At 40.8% G+C, this 23,496-nt stretch overlaps 1 protein-coding gene across 2 annotated transcripts in view; it reads right to left on the bottom strand.

Moving 5' to 3' along the window:
* robo1 (roundabout, axon guidance receptor, homolog 1 (Drosophila)) overlaps positions 1-23,496 on the bottom strand; it is a 190,636-nt gene that overhangs the window by 37,175 nt on the left and 129,965 nt on the right. For both annotated transcript variants that reach the window (XM_072392174.1, XM_072392175.1), the window contains one exon: positions 1,722-1,879. In XM_072392174.1, the coding sequence (XP_072248275.1) occupies positions 1,722-1,879 (158 nt within the window). The remainder of the gene's footprint in view (positions 1-1,721; positions 1,880-23,496) is intronic.

The raw sequence follows: 23,496 nt of genomic DNA on the forward strand, positions 1-23,496 counted from the left end.
GGTTTGGGGCTTTGGTCTGATCACCAGTGATCACCAAGGAGACTGCACGTTTCGGCATGTTGTATGGGAGGAGGAATGAACTGAACCAAACATTACAATGCAGACGGGCTGAGGGGGAGGCCTTTAACGAGCTCAGCTGTTCATCACATTACAAAGATTTCAACCTCTGTGTCCTTCTCCACAGTCCTAAATTCACTCACCAAATTTACTGTAACATAAACAAACTCTGGACATCGTCCCATGATTGTCCAAATTTTAACATGGAAGTCCATAGGACACCATCCAGACTCCCATCTGTCACCACAGTTGATTACACATTTTAGGTGGTCATACATGACGTCTAGCACAAATTTTAAAGTGGTCATTTGGGAACACTCAGTCTGTGAGGTTTCGTGCTTGACAGGAAGTTTACAGTGAGCAACACCAGCTGTTCAGACCCTGTTTTTAGTTTCCCAGAAGGCCCGACAGTGCAGCAGGCTACCAAGACACAACTCTGAGTCATTCAGCTTGTGTCATAGAAACAGTTAACAATATTTATCAAAGCATTTTAAGCATTACATTCACAAAAAAAAGAAAGATATTCTGTGGTTGAAATTAATATTAATTATGGAAAATGATGTGTGTGTGTTTGTTATGCATAATTCAGAGATGAATCAGGACTACTCTGTCTTCAAAGTACTCAACTTTTACATATTAAAATTACAGTGAGACACATTTTGTGTGATGAGCACTAAAAAGACAAAATAATTAATAATTTATGATTATTTTATTTTACAGAAGATCAAAGTTGTAACAAATTCTGTTGATGCCTATCACACCAGAGACAATACATTCTTTCACTCTCTATTTCACAGTGGCTAAATGTTTTCATGCTTATCATGATTATCATGACTACTGACTAAACCCAGGGACAGTTACAGTATTAATTCTCTTTCAACTAGATTATTTGCTTGTTTCTTTCAATTATACTCTTTGGCAGCAAACCACAGATTGCAGTGCAACTTAGAAAGAAAATGAGTGAGAATAGCTGCACTGTTTAGGATGGTGAACTCCAATAAAGGCTCCATGTGTCCAACCCAGTGTATCTGTCATTGTTAAAAATGACTGCTCTGATGTACTCAGCAACAAATATGTATCGTCTACAGTTTTCCCCAGCAGGTTTTCAGCCATATAGAGGACCATCCTCATTAGTATCTTAGAAAGTTATGTTTGGTTGGAGCAAGGATTATTCGACATAGAGCTTTAGTAAGCAAGCATGAGGAGCTGATTGAACTGTAGTGCTGGCTATGCTGTTGGCTGTGCTGATGTTGTAATTAAATTAAAAGTACATAGTTTAGATTCTGTAGCTGCAGCTGCTGCTGAGTAGAACTTTCAATTCTTCGATTCTGGTCAGCGCCTTTTTCCCTCCTGAGGTACTCTCCTCCTGGTTGATCTCATCAACATGCAGTCCTAATCAATGCGCTGCTGCTGACCAAATGAGCAACACTAACTCTAACTTCAGTTATTAAAGGCTTTAGCCAGCAAATTAGGTGTTTTGGGTTTGGAAATTGCTCCATGTGAAAAATAAGCCAAACAAATCAATCGTTCAATAAAATCTGAGGTTTTGGGAATGACTTGACTTGCATCACTGCATCAATCGATCTAATACATTGAAACACATCATCTTTGCTCCAGTAGGCTTCGGCAGATTTGATCTTGGTCATTTAGTGTGGAATACTCACTGTGATCCTCTCATCTCTGTCATCAATATTTGCTCCATCTTTTTTCCATGAAATGGTGGGTTCTGGATGTCCGCGAGGAGGCTGGCACTCCAGGACCGCAGGCTCTCCGGCCGCCACGATCACATCTGCAGGGTTTTGTCTGAAGTCATCACGTAGAACTAGAAGAATACAGAGGGAGACAGATGAAAAATTAACAAGCTGTAAACTTGTCCTAACGAAGGAAAAGTACAGAAAAGTGACTAGTTAACGAAACAGAAGATTTCATGGTTAAAAAAAAAGCTCAGTGTTTAAAGCTGTCAGTAAAAGCAACAAGGAAGTACACTTTTTAACATGCACAATAAGCTCTGTATAGTTGACAACTCTGGGTACATGTCGCTGCTGGTGTACTGCATGCAATACTTACTAAATATAAAAAGACATTCATGCTTCAGGCTGTATACACTGCTAAACATGTAACAGCCTGTCTATCCCTTTTACATTACAGCCAGTACATCTCACAGCAGCAGTGATGATCACGTATTGATGGCAGTCACCATTTCTAACAGCAATGACCTTCCATTTTGTTGACTAAACTACACAGATCTACAAAAAGTATAATCATGCATACACATATTCAGTATACACTGCTCATCACCTCTCCATCATCACTTCTTCATCTCTCCCTGACAGTCTATATTTATATCCCCTGCAGTCATCCTCCCTTTCTCTCTTGACATGGTTGGAAATCAACATTAGATCCAATCTGCCATCCCTGTCTCGTTGAGGAGAGGATATGATTCTTATTTGCATTGATTTCCCCAGCTGGAAGTGCTTTAAAAAATACAACATATCATTTGATTTTCATTATTACGATATGAGAGGTCTGCAGCCTTTTGATCTCAGATCTAATTCATTGATACAAATTTGATGCTGAAAAGATTAAAAAAGTAAGAACCAAGTAAGTCAGATTTTCTTTGGGGGCTGAATGCAAAACCTTAGTATATCAGTTTACCTGTCCCATTAGAATATCACATTAATATCATTACCATTTTGCTGTCACACCAAAGCAGGTCAAAGTACATTCACTTTCTGCAGACAGTATGCCACTAATCATTTTCCCAGCTCCATTACATATTCATATAAGATGTATGAAAGAAGTGCTTGTATTCAGAAAAATCAGGCCGCATGTTAAATAAAGATCATCATGCAGTGTGTATGCATTCCTGTGTCATGAATGAAAGCCTGTGAGTTATTTTGTCTGCGTTTTGGAGATAAAAACAAGCTTTCGCTATCCATTGTCCCACGCTCCTCAGCTTGCTCTCAAGTCACCTCAGTTACAGATCAAAGTAAGGCTCGCTCAAGGACCCCTCACCTACTGACAACCAACAAATTCCTGACTAAACCCTCTGAGCTCTTAATGAGTCCATCCCGAGTTATCCAGATACTGCTTTATGCAACATTAAGTTTTTAATCTAGCAGTAAAACCCTTTTTTCCTTTTTCTATTTTATTTTGCTTGTTTTTTAGAAAATGAAGGGCTTTTACAGTATCATCACACCTACACACAGATGATTCATGAAAACAGAACAATATTCATCGCAAGGGAAACAAGATGACTTGTCACATAATTTGACTCATACATTGCAGCTGCCACTGCTGAGGTGGAAACACACTGTACGTCCACAAATCTATTAACAGTGAGCTTTAAACGGATGAAAAGCAGCTATGAGAGCGCCTTTTCTGCACTCACTCTGATCCATCTCACTCTCAGCAGTGCAGCTGTGTGTGAGTTCATTTTGAATGGTTAACAACAGATTGAGTCATTCAGGAATGCAAACGTAAACACAAAAACATCCGATCCATTAGAGCACTAACTTCATCTGAAGAAACTATCTTCATTTGTATCAGAAAGGCCAATCTGTTCTGACGAAGTTTATTGTGAAATCAGCCTTCAGGATTAAAATGAGGTTACCAACAATGACTTAGATCATTTCAAAAAGGGATCTTTTAGAGTTTCAAACATTTATTTTCTTTTTTAACATTAATGATTTACATTTTTTTTTTTTTTTACAATTGACTGAGCCTCATAATGTTCTTTAAGAGTTTGTTTACTCAAGAATGGTTAGCTGTTGGAGAGTCTGAAATAAATGCAGTGAGTGAGCGAGTGAGTGAGCTCAGTAACATTGTGACATTAATTGTGCATCGTCTCCTCTCAGTGGGCTATTTCTATCTCCCCTGCTGGCCTCACCATATCTCTTTTAGCCAACGTTCGTATACATCCATCCCTCTAAAAAATAAAAAGGAATGTGTAAGAAAAATAGAGTGGGAAAAAAAAAAGAGATGCTGTATTGACTTGTTGAGGGCCCGGGGGAGAGCTGGCATCATTTGGTGTTTACACCAACAGCGCAGTGACCTCTGTGGCTCCTCATCGGCACTTACTCCCCCACCTCACTGCCCTCTCTTCTCCTCCAAAGCAACACCTCTTTGTTATAAACACAGCTGAGTGAAGCACAGCGGACAGCCCTGAACATCTGCGTAGTGAAAAACAAATTCCTCTGGGATGGAGGCAAAGGGAGCAAGGAGGAGGCAGACGCAGCCAGACAGTCGGTCAGACAGACAGACAGACAGACTGGCCCAGATCTGGATGGGGTACTAAGCCCCAACGTTTTTGCCAGAAACTCTGTCAGATCCGGAGCTGCGGCAGAATCAGTTGCTTCTGACCGCCCCCCTCGTGGGTTTAAAGAGGGCATAACTTCCTAAATACATACTGCATAAGGCCCTAGTTGTCTATATTGTTCCCGTTCTGAAATCCAGAACTGGAATAGAAAAATGCTCACATTGTGTGCTGTCCTGAAAGTGTGCATGTGTGCGGTGTGGTCTGTATCTGTGTTTGGGATAATGAGCCTACTCTACCATTCTGTCTCTCTTGTGAGTCTGCAGCTGTCCCCCAGCAGATAATATTTCCTGGGCTATTAACAGGAAGGCCAAACTCAGTGTGTGTATGTATGTGTGTTTGTACAGAAAGATTTTCAGTTTGTAGCTTAATATGTGGAAATTGGCCAAAGTCACAGGTCCCAGCATGAAGACGCCTCTTTGTCCATCCTGGATTTGCTCAAATATGCTGATGATGGGATGGAACAGGGTGGATATCCGGACCTCGACAAATATCAGTATGCTTTGGCAAGGTAAAGTGATCTGTTCTGCTTTGCATTTCCTCTTTTCTGTAGTGTCAGAACAAAACACCTCTTATCTCACATGGCTGACATGCCTTGCTACAAGATTAACTGACTGTGCATGAGACAACCACATGCATTTATCACAACAGATATTTAGATCTAACAACAACAAAAACGTAAAAGTCTTTTAGGCCCTGCCAAGCTCCGCACAGCCATGCTCTACTGTACGGTATAATAAATTGCTCCCTGAGTCCACAGTAGCAAACTGGTGCTGTGCGGATGCTAATGCAATTAGCTGCCATCATTTCTTAAATCCAACCCCTGCCTTAAAGGTCAGCTGAGATGGCTGCTCTCAGTTCTGAAAACTCACAGGTTCATCACTCGCACAAGCTATCCCCTGTCCACACTCACACACATGCAGTCTTTTCCTCAGGAAATTGAAAACAGATGTTTAAATGTCAAATTAAAATGAGATTCCCGTGCTGCCCCTACAACATTAATGAAAATGAAGACTTAATGCCACACACAAGTCTGGGTGGGAAGATCAGATGAGCTTTGTTCTGAGGAAATTAAACCAAGTAAAACAAGCTCCCCACAAATCTCTGGAAGGATACAGAAACAGACCCACCAGGGAATTAAAGGTTTATCAGAAGACACACGGAGTCAATCCTGCAGAGACACAGCATGGGTCTCGCCTTTGGCTTTGGATTTTTTCTTGCAACCAAATGGACATGGCTAACCACAAAAGGGAAGCAGAGTGACTGAAGAGACCAGAGAAAGGGAACTAAAGAGATGAGGTAAAGTGGGAGCGAAAGAAAAAAAAGACCTTTGCTTCGTTTTTGTAACTCTTCCAGGTTGCCTGAAGGTAGTCCAAGTTCAACTTTATATGCTTCACAAGCTGTAACAAAGTCAGGATATCAGGGAACTTACATCGAATATTATCTGAGGATATTAGACAGGGATGAATGCACAATATAATGAACCCCTTTGAAAACATCAAATAGCCCAGCAGCAGCCTCAGATGTTCATTGCTTAAAGCTTCAATTGTAGTAGCATTGTGCTGACTGTCCTAATTATTTCATTTTTCACAGCTATATTATTTACTGTCAAGATATTGACAGGATTTTGGTTATAATACATTTATGGCTGTGGAAAAAACAAGTAGAAACAAAAGAAAAAAGTGGTGTATGGAATTATTTCACATGTAAAACACCAACATATCCACAGTTGCTAAAACTTATGAAAGCGTAAAATCTTGAATGAATGTGTAATACTGCCGATTCCACTGCCGATTAATGAGTATTGTTTATGCCATAGTTAAAAACCTGCCTTATTCATAATGCAGCTACGTTATGTACCTCCATCTTGATGCTTTTCACCTTGCCTCCAGCATTGGCCCAGGAGTCAAACATCTTTCATTCTCAATGTGTCTTTATGTCTTGAAATTTCTCTCTCCCCTCTCAGCATGTGACCTCTTTATCTTACCTCTTTTTCAGCTCACACACCCTGAGCAGCTTACATGAAAGACAGGCGCATAACGATGGCATTCTAACCCATGGTGCCCCATTGCAAAGGCAGTTGCAGGTGGATTATTTGCCAGAGGCTTTGCGTACAGTGAGTGTGTTTGCACTGCATAAATCTGTAGTTTTGCTGGTGGGTGTGAAGATATAACAGGACTCCTACAGTACTCTGGAGACACATCGCCTCCCTTCTCCCTCTCATTCCCTTGTGCCCCCCTGACCCCACCACCAGAGAAATGAGATTGGACACAGCAGACTTTCCTCTTTTTCACAATCTGGCTCTCGTTCCTTTGCTTTGAGATCATGCCTTCTTGCCCACCTTGCAGACACTCGATCCTCTCCAGCAATCCAGCACCAAGCACACCCATAACACTGTCTGAGGTAGATGATTACATACATAAACTTCCCATCTTTGATCTCATACACAAACACAGAGATAAAACTGACAAGAACAAAAGTTGAAATGATAGTAAATATTGCAATAAAGTCTTCACACATTTTCCTCTTCTAAATGTTTTCTGCTTTAGAGATTTGATTTATTGATTTCTAATTTATGTTCAAATTCTATATCTATAAATCATTTTGAAAACAATGGAAGCTTACTCGACAACCGTGACATTCCATATGAGGTCACATCTGCGAAATAACATCAGTTAAAAATGCTTGACAGCCTAAGTGCCTGCTTGATCACAAGAAATCTTGCAAACACCCATAAATACATCAACAAGAGGAGACACTATTACCCCACTGGTCTTTAGGGTTTGCACCTGCACATCACATATGCTATGAGGTCATCATCTGGTCTCAAATGCAGTGTTATGTCACTGAACAGACGGGATGCCCTGATGGCCCTGTAACAGCCCGAAAATGTGAGTCCATAATGAAAACACAACACAGACACGTGCCTGTTAACATGCATCCAGAAGTAGTCTTACTTGCAGCATCATAATCTCATGGAAATACATGACCTAAATGCAGGAGGAGCTTGAGGCTTTGAAAGATAAAGACAATACAGAGTCATGCTCATTTAAGGTGAGACCAGACCATTATGGCATGATAAAGAAATGCTGCTTTTGGTGATCAGATGAGACACTGACACAGTGCTTCGATCAGCATTAAGAAAATGAGCACATGTGTTCTGGGTTTACAGTTAGCATGCCATGTAGGGAAATGAATCAGACTGGCCCCTCTGATGTATGCGATGAGAGAAGTTGGGATAAGGGTATGAAGGGTAAAGGCATTTAGACTGCACTGTGCCAGGTGTTTACAGCTTATACCTGGAACTGGCAGTCAAAGCAGACCTATAAGTGGCACAGAAAAGGGCATGTCTGCACTTGCCTCTGTCCTAAAGTGGGTAAACAGTGGCAGGGGGCATTTGGTTGATTCAATCTCTGGTTTGCATGTAGACAGAAACAGCATTAATTCTATACATAGAGAAATGCAATCATTTTCTCACGCACACAAGCACACACCCCACATAAAGGAAATCGTGCCCCACAGCCACACAGACAGAGAGACCATTGAGTGCCTGTGTTTGTTTAAATGGTCATAAGTCTTCTCGTCAGACCTGAAGAGAGAGATGGCGTTTGGCGAACACGGTGAAAGGCACAGAGGGCAGCAAGGAGGCAGGTTTATGTGAGTGACTGAGTGAGTGAGTGACTTGGCACCTCATAGTTCAATAAACAGCACTTGTTTGAGCGGAGAGCTGTGTGAGCAGGAGCTGGGCTAAAATAAAGAGTGTTTCAAGTGCTTGAGCTACAGAGGCAGGGATGTAGAAGAAAAAAAACACGACTCAGGAACTTTACTCCTCTTTCTCTTGGAACAAATACGTTACAACAAGGGAAAAAAATACAAATCCAATAAAATCCTGATAGGAACACCCGGCAACAAAATGTGTAAGAACATCTGCATGGAATTATCACATTTAAATTTAATGACTGAAAAACACTGACAAGCCTTTTGTGGATTTGTGAGCTTCTGATCAACCCACACACCCTACTACATATGAAAGTGATTTTGAGACTGTTTTGATTCTCAAAGGGAGCCTGTTACCTGTTGTGGAAACAGTCTTGGATATTGTGGTTTCTAAATGCACTTAGTGCTGCTTTCTCATCAAGTATAGGCAAAGTTAGATTAAAAAAATTCCACATTTACTGAACGTAAACTTGATGCCAATGATCTGTTTCCATTCCTAAATAGACCTTACGGAGAGTTTCACAATGTAGTAAAACAGTAATGAGGGAGCTAAAGATGGGAAAAGCAGGTAAATAAACATACTTTACAAGCAGAGAATTACCTTAATTTGCACCACCTTCCCAACAAAGGACAACCTATGACACCAACAACACAGCAGCAGTCAACACCAAAGTATCTGTTCTGAAAAAAATATGTTTATGAGATCTCCACATATGGCATAAATTGGACTGGGCTCTATATTTATGTCCAAAAGGAATATGCAAAAAAATAAAAAATAAAATAAATATATATATATATATATATATATATATTTCAATCTAGTCTACATTGAGCTTTGCTGAATACTCCCAAAGGAGAAGGAGGAACTAAGAAGTTCTGTAACTCGGCTCCAATCACTCACAATACAGCCTCGAGCCTTTGGCTCGCTGCATGCAGACACAAAGGTGCAGATGTAATTCTATCATACACACAAACAGGTACACCTGTACAGTATGCTCTCTCATTCTTTAACTCTTTCTCCCTCTCAAACACAACACAGACAGGGGCAGAGTGGCTCTGTTCTGTGTTAAGTCTATAAACAATGTGTATATTACACACACAATGAAATCTCACTGTGACATCAAAGCAAAGCTACAGCGATACACAGCATATGAAGTCTTTACACTTTAAGCAACATTTTTATTTCAGGAAAATTGAGATGGGCTCAGTATATTCAGAGTACAATAGTAGAGGTTAGTGAGCATGTTAGAATTTCCAATTTGTTCCTTTTCCTTGTTATTGTAGGTATGACTGACATATCTCTGTAAATTAGTCTGTAAAAAAGTCTTTAGGGAAGACTCTTGTTCCTATGAGAATGCTGATTTAGGTTCCATGTGTCATCCAGATAAATTAGGTCAGATTCTGGAAATAAATGATGCTGTTGAATTTTGACAGTGTAATTCTTTAGTCCTGTGACATGAGCAAAACTGATTTATTTTTGGAGCAGAGAAGGAAATCTTAGAGATGCCGATCACATATTTTGCAGCTTGGTTGAAATAAGCGTTTATTAACTGTTTCTTTCTTTGCTCAGTACTGTTGTCCATTTTCTGCCTTTCTTCAGCCTAAGTCTGTCTGAGTCTTCACAGTGCGATTGGATTTTACATAACACACAGCTGGTGGATATACAGATTGCACATTTGTCACCATTGAATGATTATTTCAGTAAATCCTTTACCCTCAGAAAAGCAGCCATGAACACATCAAAAGTATTGGAATATATTTACTTTACACTCTGAGTTTTACACAGTTCAGTTCACGTGGTGTCAGTTATGTTGTCTGACAATATCTATGAGCTGCCCACCCGTCTGTGTGGCCCCACTAGCTAACCCTCTCCCAGCATCTGCAAAGATGAGGACCTTATTAAAACAATCTTCCCAATTAACATTCCTGGCCCTTGGAGCCCCCTCAGCCCCTCCCCCCTAGACCTCCTCTACTGGTCCTCCACATCTGACCCCTCCTCATTTTTATTATGACAAAGAAGCTGTGTTGGACTCAGACCAGCCATGGGACCCTTGAAAAAGGAGATGTGAGACAACTTGTTTTCCTTCCTGCGGAACCGAGATCCATGTGCTTGTCTGTTTTCACATGCATGTTTGTTTGTGTGCTAATTTGTATAGCGTGTGTACGAGAGCAGAGGAGAATGACCAACAGAGGAGAATATACAGCAATGGATAAACGAATAAGTAACAGTCAGGATGGCACAGGTCTTAATTGAATGTGACATGCAATGATATGGACTCATTTGTGCAGGATGAATAACTCATGATCGTGGACAGGAGGGTGTTCTGTAAGAGGAGCCTGTCAGCTGGCTTACTCACGCCATCAGAGAAATTAAATCCATAAACACAGCACGCTTGCCTGCAGAGTACAATTTGACCTGCTCCTTGCCCTTACGAGAGTATTTTGGAGTACAAACATCTGCTGCAAATCTTTTCACTTCACTATTATTCTGAGATCTCACAGCCAGATAACAGGCCATTCCCCAGTCTCTTGCTCGTCTTCCCAAAACAAAGCTATATTATCCACAAACACTGGAGACTGATACAGAGGTATTATATAGCAGTGCTGTGAAAACAGGGCCAAGCAGGGGCAATGAGATCCTGGTGTGGAGCAGGAGATGAGATATTTACAATGACTGTGCCTCATGCCAGCTCCTGCTCATTGCAGGTTAACTGAAACTTTCACAGGTTAATATATAACAACTTCCACTTCAACAGCACAGTATGGCAAAGTCTACCACGTTTGAATCAGCACTTATGTGTGTTTAGGTGTGTTTGCTTGTGTTTTAGTTCTCCCAAATGACTCTGCTGCCAGTCTGTTTGGACTTCACCTTATTAATGCGTGCTTAATGAGATCCAGTAGACACGCAGTGTGCGGATGTCTTTGCAGCACATGTCAACTAAACTAATTTAAAGCAGAAAAGTTAGAAGTCTCCCTTTCATCTATAATTAGTGTAATGGAAATCTCTGCTTAATACACTTAGTTTCCAATGAGAGCTTAATTTGATAGAGGTTTGAGAAACGGTAGGAGTGAGTGATTGTTGTGGAAAACAGTGTCTTGGTTGGGACAGGCCTATAAACTAGGATTACATCAGCGGCTGTTGCAGAGGTGACTCGGGAAGAGTAATATGATATCGGCTGTGGGGAGGGAAACAGGCAGGCTCAGAGGAAAATGAGGAAGGGAAAAAACACAAGGGGATCCAAATGTAATGTTACAGCAGATCCCTCAGCCTTTCGTCATGGCCACTTTCATTTCCACCATCCTGATCCCTATCCAATCACTTTACCAGGCACAGAGGAGACAGAGAGAAGAGGGAAGGAAGGAGGAAGGGGAACATAGTCGGGAAGAGTTTGTAGAGGTTAAGTAAAATGGTGAGTTGGGGGTCCTCCACAGATGTAGGGCAAAGGAATGTTAAAGAGGGTGAGACAAAGCAAATAAGGGTACTGGGATCCAAACATGTGCTGCAGCTCTGGAGGGGCACATCTTTCTCTGATCAGCTGCCGTCCCTATTTCAATGGTTTCCACATGCACCCTAAACGGTCCCAGATGGACCCTGAGAAGATGAAAAGATGTCCATAACCCTATCTAAAAGGAGATCTGTTACAGTGGGAACTGATACCCAAAAGAATGGGATGATATAGTGTGCCAGGAGGAGATATAGTTTTGGAATTTCATATTCAGCACTTGCCTAACAAGTGAGTGCGTTTTCCTACACGACCACTGCCAACACTTCGGTGCTATAGATTTTCACTGCACTGCACAAATTTGCCAGAAATTACAGTGATCCCTGTGAAATTAACACTGTGTAAGGTTTCAAGACTGATCTTAAGTCCTGGATTTTCCAACTTTAATTTTTCATTTGATGGGCCACAGACTAAAGAAATGTTATGCCACAGTTTTTCTCCTTTGTTTTATGGGATACTTTGCTACTGTGAACATGCCTGAAACATCCTAGTGAGCTGATTTATGCTGCTCTCCAGGGTTCGAAGCCAAGCCCAGAAGCATGGGAAATTTAAAACTACCGCACCAATGCGACTCTCAGAGAACTCCAAAATATCTGTTAGATTTATTGAGGCGGGAGAGAAATCTTTTCCTCCTCTGAGGTACTGTGTGCTTCTTGCATAGACTTACAAAATTCGAGCTTGGCAGCCAAAATTTATTTTTTGGGTGGCCATTTTGATTTCTGCACTGTACCTCTGACTCAGTCCTAACTCAGTCCATCGACATCTTTTTGGAAATAATTATAGGATGTTCATCTTTAAAAATCACAGGAAGATGTTTTTTCACACGCAAATGAAATTTCGCTCTGATGAAAAACAATTAACTTATGCAGCTATCCATTACATTTCACATCTGTGAACATATTTAAGTTATGTAATGTTGTGGCGTCTGCATCCTGTGAGAAAAGCTCTAAAATTGTAGGTGATAACTATCATTATGACATGCAAGAGGACATTTTCACATTACAAAATACAATTGTTCTAATACAAGATATTCTTAATAGAGAACATCTGCTGGCTTGACTGGTCATTGAAAGAGAATATTAAATTCTGGTCTCATATCTCTTCAATCCTATCCCCTGTAGACTCTGTAATACAGCTGGCTGAAGGATCTTTTAAACATCCAAATCTAAAAAAACAATGTGTACATTTAATCACATTCCTCAGGCAGTTAATCCTTTTGGTAAGAAGAGAAGGCCTGGCAAGGGTGGTAAGAAACCTAATCAAATGATAAGCTGTTTGCATGTTGCCATTTTATTTTAATAAGGCCAACTCATCCCCCTGGTCCTATTTGCACTTTATTTTGTCATTTTAATTTCTCTACTCTGCAGACACTATGCAAAATGTCTAGAAGCAGAAATGTTGTTTTCTAAGGAGCAGTTTATTTTTTGGATCCCAACCACTGATATCTGTATCTTCCTTTTCCTCTTCTTCTCAAATTTGCTGAGCAGGTGTCTACAAAGACACCACAGATGCCATTGCCAACATCCAACGCTGTGCGTCATACAGAAATCATTTTTAAAGAGAAGAGGAGCCCATCTGGTGCAGAGGTGAGGTAAGGAGCTAGGGGAAAGGAAGTTTAAGAAATGAGTAGAAAGAAGTGAGCGGACAATTTGCAGAGGAGTGTTGGGATAGTGGTGGACATGTGAATTAACTGCCAAAGGGAGAAGCAGAAATGTATGAGCTGGACAGTTTGGTGTCCAAAGGAGGATATAAAAGAAACAAGACTAGGACAAATAACTTTACATGTTTTAAGCTTGCATTATTCAAGAGAAAAATGCCCTAAAGCCACTCATAGTTTTAGTATAGTGTCACATTTACTGCCACTGAGAGCAGTTCAGTGTGTGCCTGAGAGAGACAGACATGCGCAAACAAACAGCATCATGTTAAGAGCTTCCAGGTCGTGTGGTCAGGTACATCTTGTTAGTACCTGTTGACCCAACTGATGCACTATACTCTCTGGGACGTAGAGTGAGAAAGCAAACATGAAGCACTCCCTGAAACTGTCCCCTGTCAGAAAAGATGAGTACAAGATCAACATGCAGGCAACGAAGCCCGCACAACCATCTTCATCTCCCTTAGTATCTCTTTAGCAAACTGAACATTCTCTGTCTTCAGAAGTCAGGATGTAGCAGATAAACTCTCCCTCCGTTCACCTCATATCCTCTGAGATAAGACAACATGGTAGACAATTTATCACAAAATGCTGCAACCACCTCCCCCTTTGAGCACATCATCAAATAAATCCATGTTTAGTTTCTGCCGAGTCCAAAATATGCCAGCCAACCCAAGATAACAGACCGTGCAGCTAAAAAGCTACATTGTGCGCAACAAAGGAGAAAAAGCAGATCAGGGCCTGGATGTGATGGGGCTTGTTGCCCTCTGGAGCAGCAGATGAGGGCACTCAGTTTATTGTGAAGCAGAGCAAAATAGTTCAGAGCAGTTCACATCATGTGGGTAAGACCTGCCAGGAAGCACAGACCATATGGGTGACATCAATAAAATGCTCCTGTATTTCAGTTACATGTTGGAGGGTTATAAGTAAGAACTGCTTATTCCTTAAAAAGTGAAGGACACATATCACCACATATACAACATGTACGAAGGCTCAGTGGTGAAGTGAGATTGTATAGCATCAGCCTGAAAAAGGTTTAGAGTTGCTTAACTTATATTAGTAGTCCATCACACCTGAAAACAAAAGAGAAAAGATAAGATGCATAAGAAGGATGGTTAGCATTGACCAGTAAGAGCACCTCATTTAAAAAATACCAATGCATACAAACTCAAGCAATCCTTCATTCCACCTTATCTGCATTTTTTCGAGTGAGAGGAGACTGGCACAGCTGCGTCATATTATGTCTGAAGGAAAATGCCACAAAACTGCACATATTTCAACTTGGCCAGAAACAAAACATTTTATTCCTTGCAAACATTTGGATTTGCCCACAGAGTTGAGCACTGATTGCAAACACACATCCTTGCAGTACCAAAGTCCACATGCCTTCTTTTGTCTGAGTCTCCGCCATATTGTCTGTATTTTACAGAGATACCATCTGAGCAAACCCTCTCTGTGGCTTTCTGGGATCTCCAGAGGCTGTGGGAGGTGGCACACCTGCATAACAGACAATAGTAAACAGTCCTATAGGTTCTGCTGGGCTTTGAAGTGGCGATGGATGTGAGCTCAATAACCCAGGCCCTCTTTTATCACACACACCATTCTGTGGTTTCAGCACAGCCTTTGTGATGAGAGACAGCTTTGAGATGAGTCGAGCACAGCTTTTGAGGACATTGAAGTGTTTGGTTGACCAGTGATTCCACATCAGACAAGGTGCTCACATGAGAGCTCAAACTTGAGAGGACGCCTGAAGGAGATACATGCAGTACACAACTGCTGCGGTCTGATCCGCCAAATTGTCATAGTGCAGTTAATTAGCATGGGGTCAAATATCAAAACAGAGACAGTGAAAATACACACAAGGAGTAGAGAAAAATCGTGGAAGACAACCAGGGACCTCCAGTGTGTTTGGGTTGGTGAGTGAAAACACCACACAGGTAGTAGATACCTAACCAGAGCATAACAACCACATCTAACATCGCTCTCTTCATTCTGTGGTATTAGTCCACTTCTTAATAGAAATCTTAAAAATAAAATAGCAGATTTGTAATATGAACACACACACACACACATACTTACAAGCTAGTAAATCATATGAAGTATCCAAGAAGTTGCAACTGGCTATATATGTCTTCATTCCCAATAGCATCTCACATAGTCTGTGTCTGCTTGCTTATCTGATTAATTGTATGTGTCAGAGTTTTGCCCCACCCCTTCTCCTAACTGTAGACTGAAGGGAAAGAGAAAAAACTGGAGCAGCGCCTGGAAAACCAGAGAGTATGTCACCGTGACTGAGCGATGTTAAAGTGAACACCTCGTCTCTTGACAAGGCTACTACAAAGCTAAGAGAGTAGAAACCCTGACTAGTAAACAGAGACATTGCAAGAACAGCATGAGCTCTGTCATCATGCGGTTAAAAACCCAACTAATGTTTTGTCCTTACAATCCTCGTGTCTGACCCTCTATCTGTCACCATCTATTTTACCCGCCCCACTTAACACTTCATAGACACACGATGTGACTCTTACTGTACACCATGGTGGTTTGCTGTGCTTGCCTGAGCATGATACTGTAAGAGTCACTGGGGACAGAACTGGTCACAGAGCAACATTCTCTTGTAATGACAGACAAGGCTGTATGGGATGTCTCTGCACAGTGATGGCTGATAATCTCTTTGTCATGCATGTATACACAGGTAGATTTAATAGCCTCATTGTATCATTTCTTCACATTGGCATGTACTTGGTATCTGTAGTCTACTATTTTAAATTCTAGGAGAAATAGCTTAGAAAAAACATAATATAAATCAAAATTTGAATTATTTTCTCAAATCATTTTTTTATGTGAATACTGTTGAACATGTTTAACAGCATAATGCTTAGCTTTAAGCTTCTTAAAGAGGAATTAAAGGAGTTTCCTGCACAAATTGAGGCTATTTTTGGCACCCGGCATGGAGAAAATGTATTTTGAGCCATCATTCTGACAAAGCCAATGCACCAGCTTGAACTCCAGACTGAAACAGACTGAAATGAGCAAATGTTCACTTGATTCACTTCAAGTTACACATTTTTGATTGCAGTTCAGGTTGCCAAGCAAATGTGTGTTATATGTTTTTGTCAAACATGTAAGTTTCCAAGTTCTTACTAATGACTCCCTCATTTGTAAATGAGGGAGTCATTAGTAAAAATGATTACTGGGCTGGATGATGCTCATGTAAGACATTTATCATAAGTTGTTCTTTCCTTTACCTTTACTGTATCCTTTCTGTGATATACAAAACAGGACTGTGGTGTGGCCCTCCAGTACACACAGGCACAAGGCCAGCCATAGAGATAGATCCAATTCATGAAAACATATCTTCTTGATCCAAATCAAATGACTTTTCCAGGGATGACAAAGAAAGTAAAATAACGCTGAGGGACAGATGAAGCACAATATCAATTCACCAACATGACCACACGATTCTGCCTTTGTGTCACTGAAGCCTGCCACAAACACATGCTACATTACTTAAAATATACTCCAAGTGTGAACAGAGCTCCGATATGAAATATGTCACTAATGTACTCAAAATTATGTAGTTAAGAGTCACTACCACTGACAAAAGCCATTTTTTGGAATGGCTCACATGAGAATGGAAGTGATCAACATGAATGGTGTAGTAAGAGCAATTCATGGCCACTCTACATGAGGTAGAAGAGGTATGTCCAGGCTGAAGAGGCCCTCCACCTTCTTGACTGTCTACTAAAAGCCCCCCGTCACTGCTTCATGCACGAATCCTCATACACCTACACCCTGCACAAGCCCATAACGAGCCCTGGGCTAATGGATACAACAACACAATTAAAGTGAAAATGGACAACTCCCCACTCCACACTATGTGCAAGCATTCAAGAGAGCCCTTATTGGGCTGATGTGTTTTTATATCCTACAATGTCAGCTGGATCACTTGTGCCTTTACGGCATACAAGTGTCTATATGCCATAACAGAGCGGAAAGCTCCAGCAAGCAGCCCTTTGACCTATGGCCTGAGGGACAGCATAACACAGCAGTGCTGGTTTGCACTTAATTAATCTCTTTGGCACAGAAAACTTGGCAGGTCAACATGAAACACCAAGACCACAGACGCATGGACATGATCCAGGATGCCACGCTTGGCCCGAACTCTTGTTTGTCAGAGTAAAAAAATTAAAAAAACTGAAATAAATAAATAATAATAATGTCCCTCTAGATAATCTCCAAAGGAAACAGAAAAATAACCCAGCATTATGCTGTAAGAGAAAATGAATCAGATTTCAAACAGGCCAACCTCAATTTACAAAAACTTTCACTGTGGCGACATTTGCCTACACTGTAGACCACACTACACCATGTGCAAGTTAAACTGCCTACACAATGGTATATTTACTGTGGCCTTGATATATTTGTCTTCATCTGTCTTTTTTTTTTAAGCCAACAACAAAATCGTTCTTGTCTCTGCGCCTCTAAGACTTGCCTTTCCCATTTCTGTCAGCTATTATTTCATGAAATCTGACTCGTGCTATTCTGCTTCTTTTCAATTTCCTTTCCAGCAAAGCCCAAGCATTCTCTCCTCTCATGTCAGCCATGTCTCAGTGCACAGCACAAAGCTCCAAAAATATTCCTGCACCAAGAAACAACCTTAAAACTAAATTCAGTAAAATTTGCCAATCCATTTAAAACATGCAGTTTCAGAAAAAAAGGAAGGGTATTAACAAACAACATGAACTTTCAATGAGTCCCTGAAAACCATCCAATGATTTCCTTCTCCTCAAAGATAATATACACTCTAATGTAGAATAAGAAAGCAACTAATTGACCAGGAATCAAAGCTAATTGGCCACTATTTAGCCTCTTCCTGTCCCACAGTAGTATGGACACTGGGGAAATACTCTCTCTCTATAATTCACAGAATCCCACCAACAAATAAGCAGTTATCAGTAGTGGGAAGTGTGCTTGTGGGATGCACTGTAGGGTGTAGAGACCTCTGACTGAGCTACTGGGCACAGATGACCTGTGTCTGCTCACACACTGCAGAGTTGGCTGATATACATCTCTGTCTTTGATAGTTCCCACCATAGGAAGGCATTTAAACCTCTGCACGTCATCACTGGAGTTTCTTCAATAAGACTTGAACCAAATGTCACATGGGTCAATTTCTAGATTTCTTTCCGGCAGGATATTGAAGCACTTCCTCTGTGTGTTTATATGTTATACAAAGGGTTTATTTCTTATTCATTTTGGTCCACGTGCCCACTTTTATGAGTGTCCACACTAAGCCTATTTTCTATGATCATCTTGGATCCTTGCACCAGTTCAGTAGACACACCAACAAGGTTTACAAGAAACTGGAAGAAAATGGACTTAGTGACACTTACTCTGCACACTATGCATTTCAGGCTTCATAGTGTATAGGCTGTCATAACCATGTGATAGACAGAAATGATTATTTTATACACACAGTTATATGGAAAGATCTTTCATAATAATCAAGTGATCACACACCAAGTCCATGACTAATTGTTGTGATGGGCTTTGGTGCTATTTGAGTGACTTCTCAGGGCTTGAGAAACCATCACCTCTGTGAATAACAGTAATCGCCTAAATATTAGGTCTGTCAAAAAAGTTTTGGTCTGTTTCGACTGTGTATCGACCTTGAAATATGGTTGATTCTTTTGATTTTTAAAAAATTTTTTTTATGAACCCTTGGTTTCCCACATTGAAAAGCAAACATACTTTGATGTGTGACTGTGTTATAGTATGTATATTAACCTGACAGATGTGTTGATGTGGTTTTATATCTGCTGCATCAGTGAAGAGAAATAAAACAAATAGAGTGAAGAAAGAAAAAGACAGATATTCATTTTAATCTATGAGATGCAATGCCAAAAGAAAATACACACCACACATAGTGATGGGAAATAAAACATGCTGCTTGAACCATCACTGCCACATGACCTACATCTGTAGAGTGAAGGAATGCTGATCCTTATCTAATGTAGAATATGGCCTGAGGACAAAACAAGTCACCTTGGTACACAGTCCTCCCCGGTATTCACTGTAAACTTCTCATTCAAAGTGTTTTCCACGACAAAAGGAAGCTTCAGAGTTGGTGAGTGTACTTTAATTGAAGCAGCTATAGAGTTAGATTTATGTTATATTCTACAAGGAGAGCCTTGGAGTATCTGCTGAGAGCCCAGGCAGGGTTACATTAAAGGCATTCCAGTTTACCCTCACCACTCGACAGCACAGAATCCCAGTCTCTGTTTCTCCCTTCCAGACAGATGCCAAAGTCATTGTTTTTCCAAGCCTGCTTTTTAAGGGAAAATTCAATCCTACTGGCTGCCAGTGTCACCACTGGCCCCCTGTCCTCCCCTGTCATTCAATCCCATCTCTCCTCCTTTCAGGAATGCACTTCAGTCATTCTTTTGTAGTCTCTCTCCCTCTTTTCTCTGGATCACGGTGCCCTAGGCAGTCTAGGGGCAGTATGGGGTTTTGTTGCCCAAGATCTATTCATCCTTCCTGATGAAATGGGATACAGTGACCTCCTCTGTGTCCGGTGGTCTCCAACCCTGGCCCCTGTCTGGTAAGTGTCAGAGATCAGTAACCTGTGAGTGGAAGGGGAGGGAACTCCATGGCTGTTCAGGAGACAAGCCAAGAACATGAGCCTGGTGGACATCAGAGAGATGATACTGGATCACACTGAATAGACCAACAGCAATACTCTGCAGTTGGTTTATGTTAACTGTCCATCAATGCTAAACAGAATTCTCAAAGCCATCTGCTGTGCTGTCGTCATTTGAGTCACTCAAACAACGCAGTACAGCCAGGTTTCAAACCACGACTAATAAACAATCCAGAATGATGAAACATGCTATACTCTGTCTCGGTAGGGGACATTAATGTGTCCATTTCTAAGCCATTTTAACACACAGTGACATACTTTAACGCTACACGCAAACCCCTCGCTTCCCATTAGTGGACAAAAATGGGGGCAATTACAAGAACAGTTCTTCCATTATACAGGGAAACATATGACACCCCCTACCTCACGAGACACGACAACCTCTCTGCACCTCACATTAGCATAATCTACGTTTACCACATGAGTTGCAATTTGTCTGGAAAATCTTTCCCCCCCCAGATTCATTATTGAGAGGGTGTCCATTAAAAACAACTGAATTACCATCACAATTGGTTCACCATAAGGTACAGTGTTGGCAGTCTTTGAAAGAGTAATTGGATCCATTAAGGCAGGAAAAAAAAGAAAGCAATAGACTGTAAGATGCATGTTCTTTTGTGTGCAGTCTGCATAAATGTGTTTTCTGTCAGTGGATGTGTCTGGATGCCAGTACATGTCAGTTCCTCTTGACTTTCTCTTTCCTGTGCTACTGCTGCTATGGTAAAATGGAAGTAATTAAGACAAAGTTTTCTAATTTAATTAAATATTCTTTAGAGAATTTGATGTCGGCAGTGAGTCATTGTAATGACTATTTCTGACATGAACAACACTAAACAGACCTTTAAGTGTCTCTCAGACAGTCACAAGAATATTTCTGGCAATATATTTTGGTAGACTTTAATGAAAAATAGTTTTACAAATTGATCCTTAGTGTTTGCTGTTGTACATTTAAATATTATATAAATCTGGGGATATTTTGATCTTTTAATTACCTGCTGTTCATTAGATTTGCAGCACCTGGACTCCTGAATAGCTCATTCTAGGTAATTTTAACAGGCTGAACATAAGTTGTCCTCTGAGATGTATATCTGACCACAGCCAGAAAAACGCTTATGAGGAATGAACAAACCTGCAACAGTCCTTGAAACACTGGGGGTAAAACACTGTCTGAATTGTGCTCGGTGGTCTGTGATTTCTATGGGCTCTCACAGGAATCTGTGCATCTCTGTGTGTATAACATATACCCTAAAAAGAATGCTGTAAACCCATGACCTGTCTGAAATGTTGGCCCAATTATGACAGTCTCCTTCAGCATGCAGCCTTGCAAAACCAAGCTCCATGAAATTGATTACTAGCACACCTGGACCTCATTTGAGACCATTTTGTCCTCACTCTCCCTGCTCTTTCCCACAACAGGAAAAAATAAATACTTTAATGATGCATGTATATGGATATTGAGTCCAGGGCAACTAGTGCATTACATTTTTTTATGAAATCTGAGAAAATACAACAATAGCTCTGTTGTATTAGTATCCTTAGCTCTGTTTGGTGCAGAAACATCTGAGAAAAAATTAAATTAGGAGAGAGAAGGGAGATTATTAATTTCCAGAAATTGAAAACTCACCGTGTTCCCAGTGTTGCATTACTTGCTGCTTTCATTAGCAACCCTCAGTTCTTTCATTTCATTTTGTATTCCCCCCCCCCGCCATCTCAGACTAACCTCCACCATTAGCCTCAAGGTTACTGGGGTGGGCACAAGGACATTCCTTGAAGAGAAATGGCAATCAAATAAATAAACGTTTTATGGCTGCTGGTGATGGTAAAACTTAATTAGACAAATCTGCCTTTTGGGTCATTCTGAAAATGTGTTGTTTACTGCTTAAGTACAGATGAAATCTGTGAGGTTTTACAACAGCTTGATGATTTTATGCAAACTGTGTCTACCAAATATCATTGCATTTCAGTGTCCCAGCTTTCCTCCATCAGACCCCTCTCTTTGGTCTTTGTCTCTGACTGATCTGAATAGGAGGTGGAGGAAGAATTGTTGTGTTACTCCTCCAAAGCTCCTGAAAAAAAAAAAAGAATATATATATATATATATATATATATATATATATATATATATATATATATATACACATCTGTGTGTCTGCTGTTGGCCTCAGTCTCTCAGTGGGAAAATCTCTGGGGACTCCCTCCGCTCTCAATCTCTTCATGCTTTCGGTTAACCATTCCTCCCTTCATCGCTGACTGCCCAGTAGCTATGCATAACGGCTGATAATGTTACAAAGCTTTTCCCTTACAGGGATACCTTATGGGGAAGTGGGATGACAGTAAGTCAAGTCAAGCCGCACACATATAACTAATATTTTTGGCTGTTTTTAAAGAACACCAAATGCCAAGTTACTTTTCTCTGAGTCCAGTTTTCTGGCTTGATCCCTTGTTATTGTTATTTTTCTGAGAAGGACTCCAGGGATTGTCTAAAGCCCCGTCTGTGAGCACAAATTCAGGTAGAATTTGTCAGCTCCTGCTGGCTGCAGGTGTTTGGTGCAATTACTGTTATACATGGCTCTCAAAATGTGTCCAGCAAGCTTTGAAAAATGAAAAAACAACAACAACAACAACAACAACAAAAAATAGAACAACAACAAAACAAAAAAAAGAATATCAAAAGAATGACAAGCAGTAGTCGACATATACAGAAATATGGGGAAAATATTTTGCAATACAAAGCAAAGGTGGAGAATGTGTCAGATTTGCACAACTGTGTGGACATGAGACAAGTAAAGGAGTTACGTAGTGGTGGCTCTCACTGAGAAGTAGCTACTGAGTAATCCTGGTGTGCAACTGAGTTTGAGGTGGACACTCATCTCCCTCCTGACTGTTGTTTTGCATTCTTCATAATTAGAAGCGTTGAAGCATGCCAAGCATTCCTAATAGAGATGTTTTACACTAGCGGCTGACTCCATCACTCAATCTGAAGCCAGTGGTCCTTTGCCAAAGGTCAACTTCTCAGCCCTCTCTTCAAGCTGCCTCTTTCCCAGAGATGGAGGGGTGTGCATATTTGTGTGTGTGTGGTTGGATGGGGTGCTTGTGGCTCATCAGAGTGACAAAACCACACGCCTTCTCCCTTTGTCCCCTCCATCCTGCTCTACCTCTGAGAACCCTGCCAACCAACACTAGGGTTGGGTACTGGCTAAACCTAGACTTCTTATAGTGACGGATGACTCCTCTGCTCTCAATACCAATGAAGATGAATGCTAAGTATGAATTATTAAGGGCCAGAGCAGAGCAGAATATTTTGATTATTGAACCCCTCATGAATTATTCGAGTAGGGCCCCTCCTCCTCCAGATGAATAACCTTGCTCTCATGTACAGCAGAGGAAGATTGTCTCTGGAGGTTCAGGTAGTAGAGGGAGATGTTGGATGCAATATACTCAACTGGACATAAAAATTCATTTCATGCTGCACTGATATTTGGTATTGTCAGCGAGGCAAGAGCAAGTTGAGCTGTGATGTGTTTGGGCAGCGCAGGATTGTATATTCCCTTTG

This window comes from Leuresthes tenuis, unplaced genomic scaffold (assembly GCF_036924035.1).
Source record: "Leuresthes tenuis unplaced genomic scaffold, fLeuTen1.0.hap1 SCAF_9, whole genome shotgun sequence".
Classification (NCBI taxonomy): Eukaryota; Metazoa; Chordata; class Actinopteri; order Atheriniformes; family Atherinopsidae; genus Leuresthes; species Leuresthes tenuis.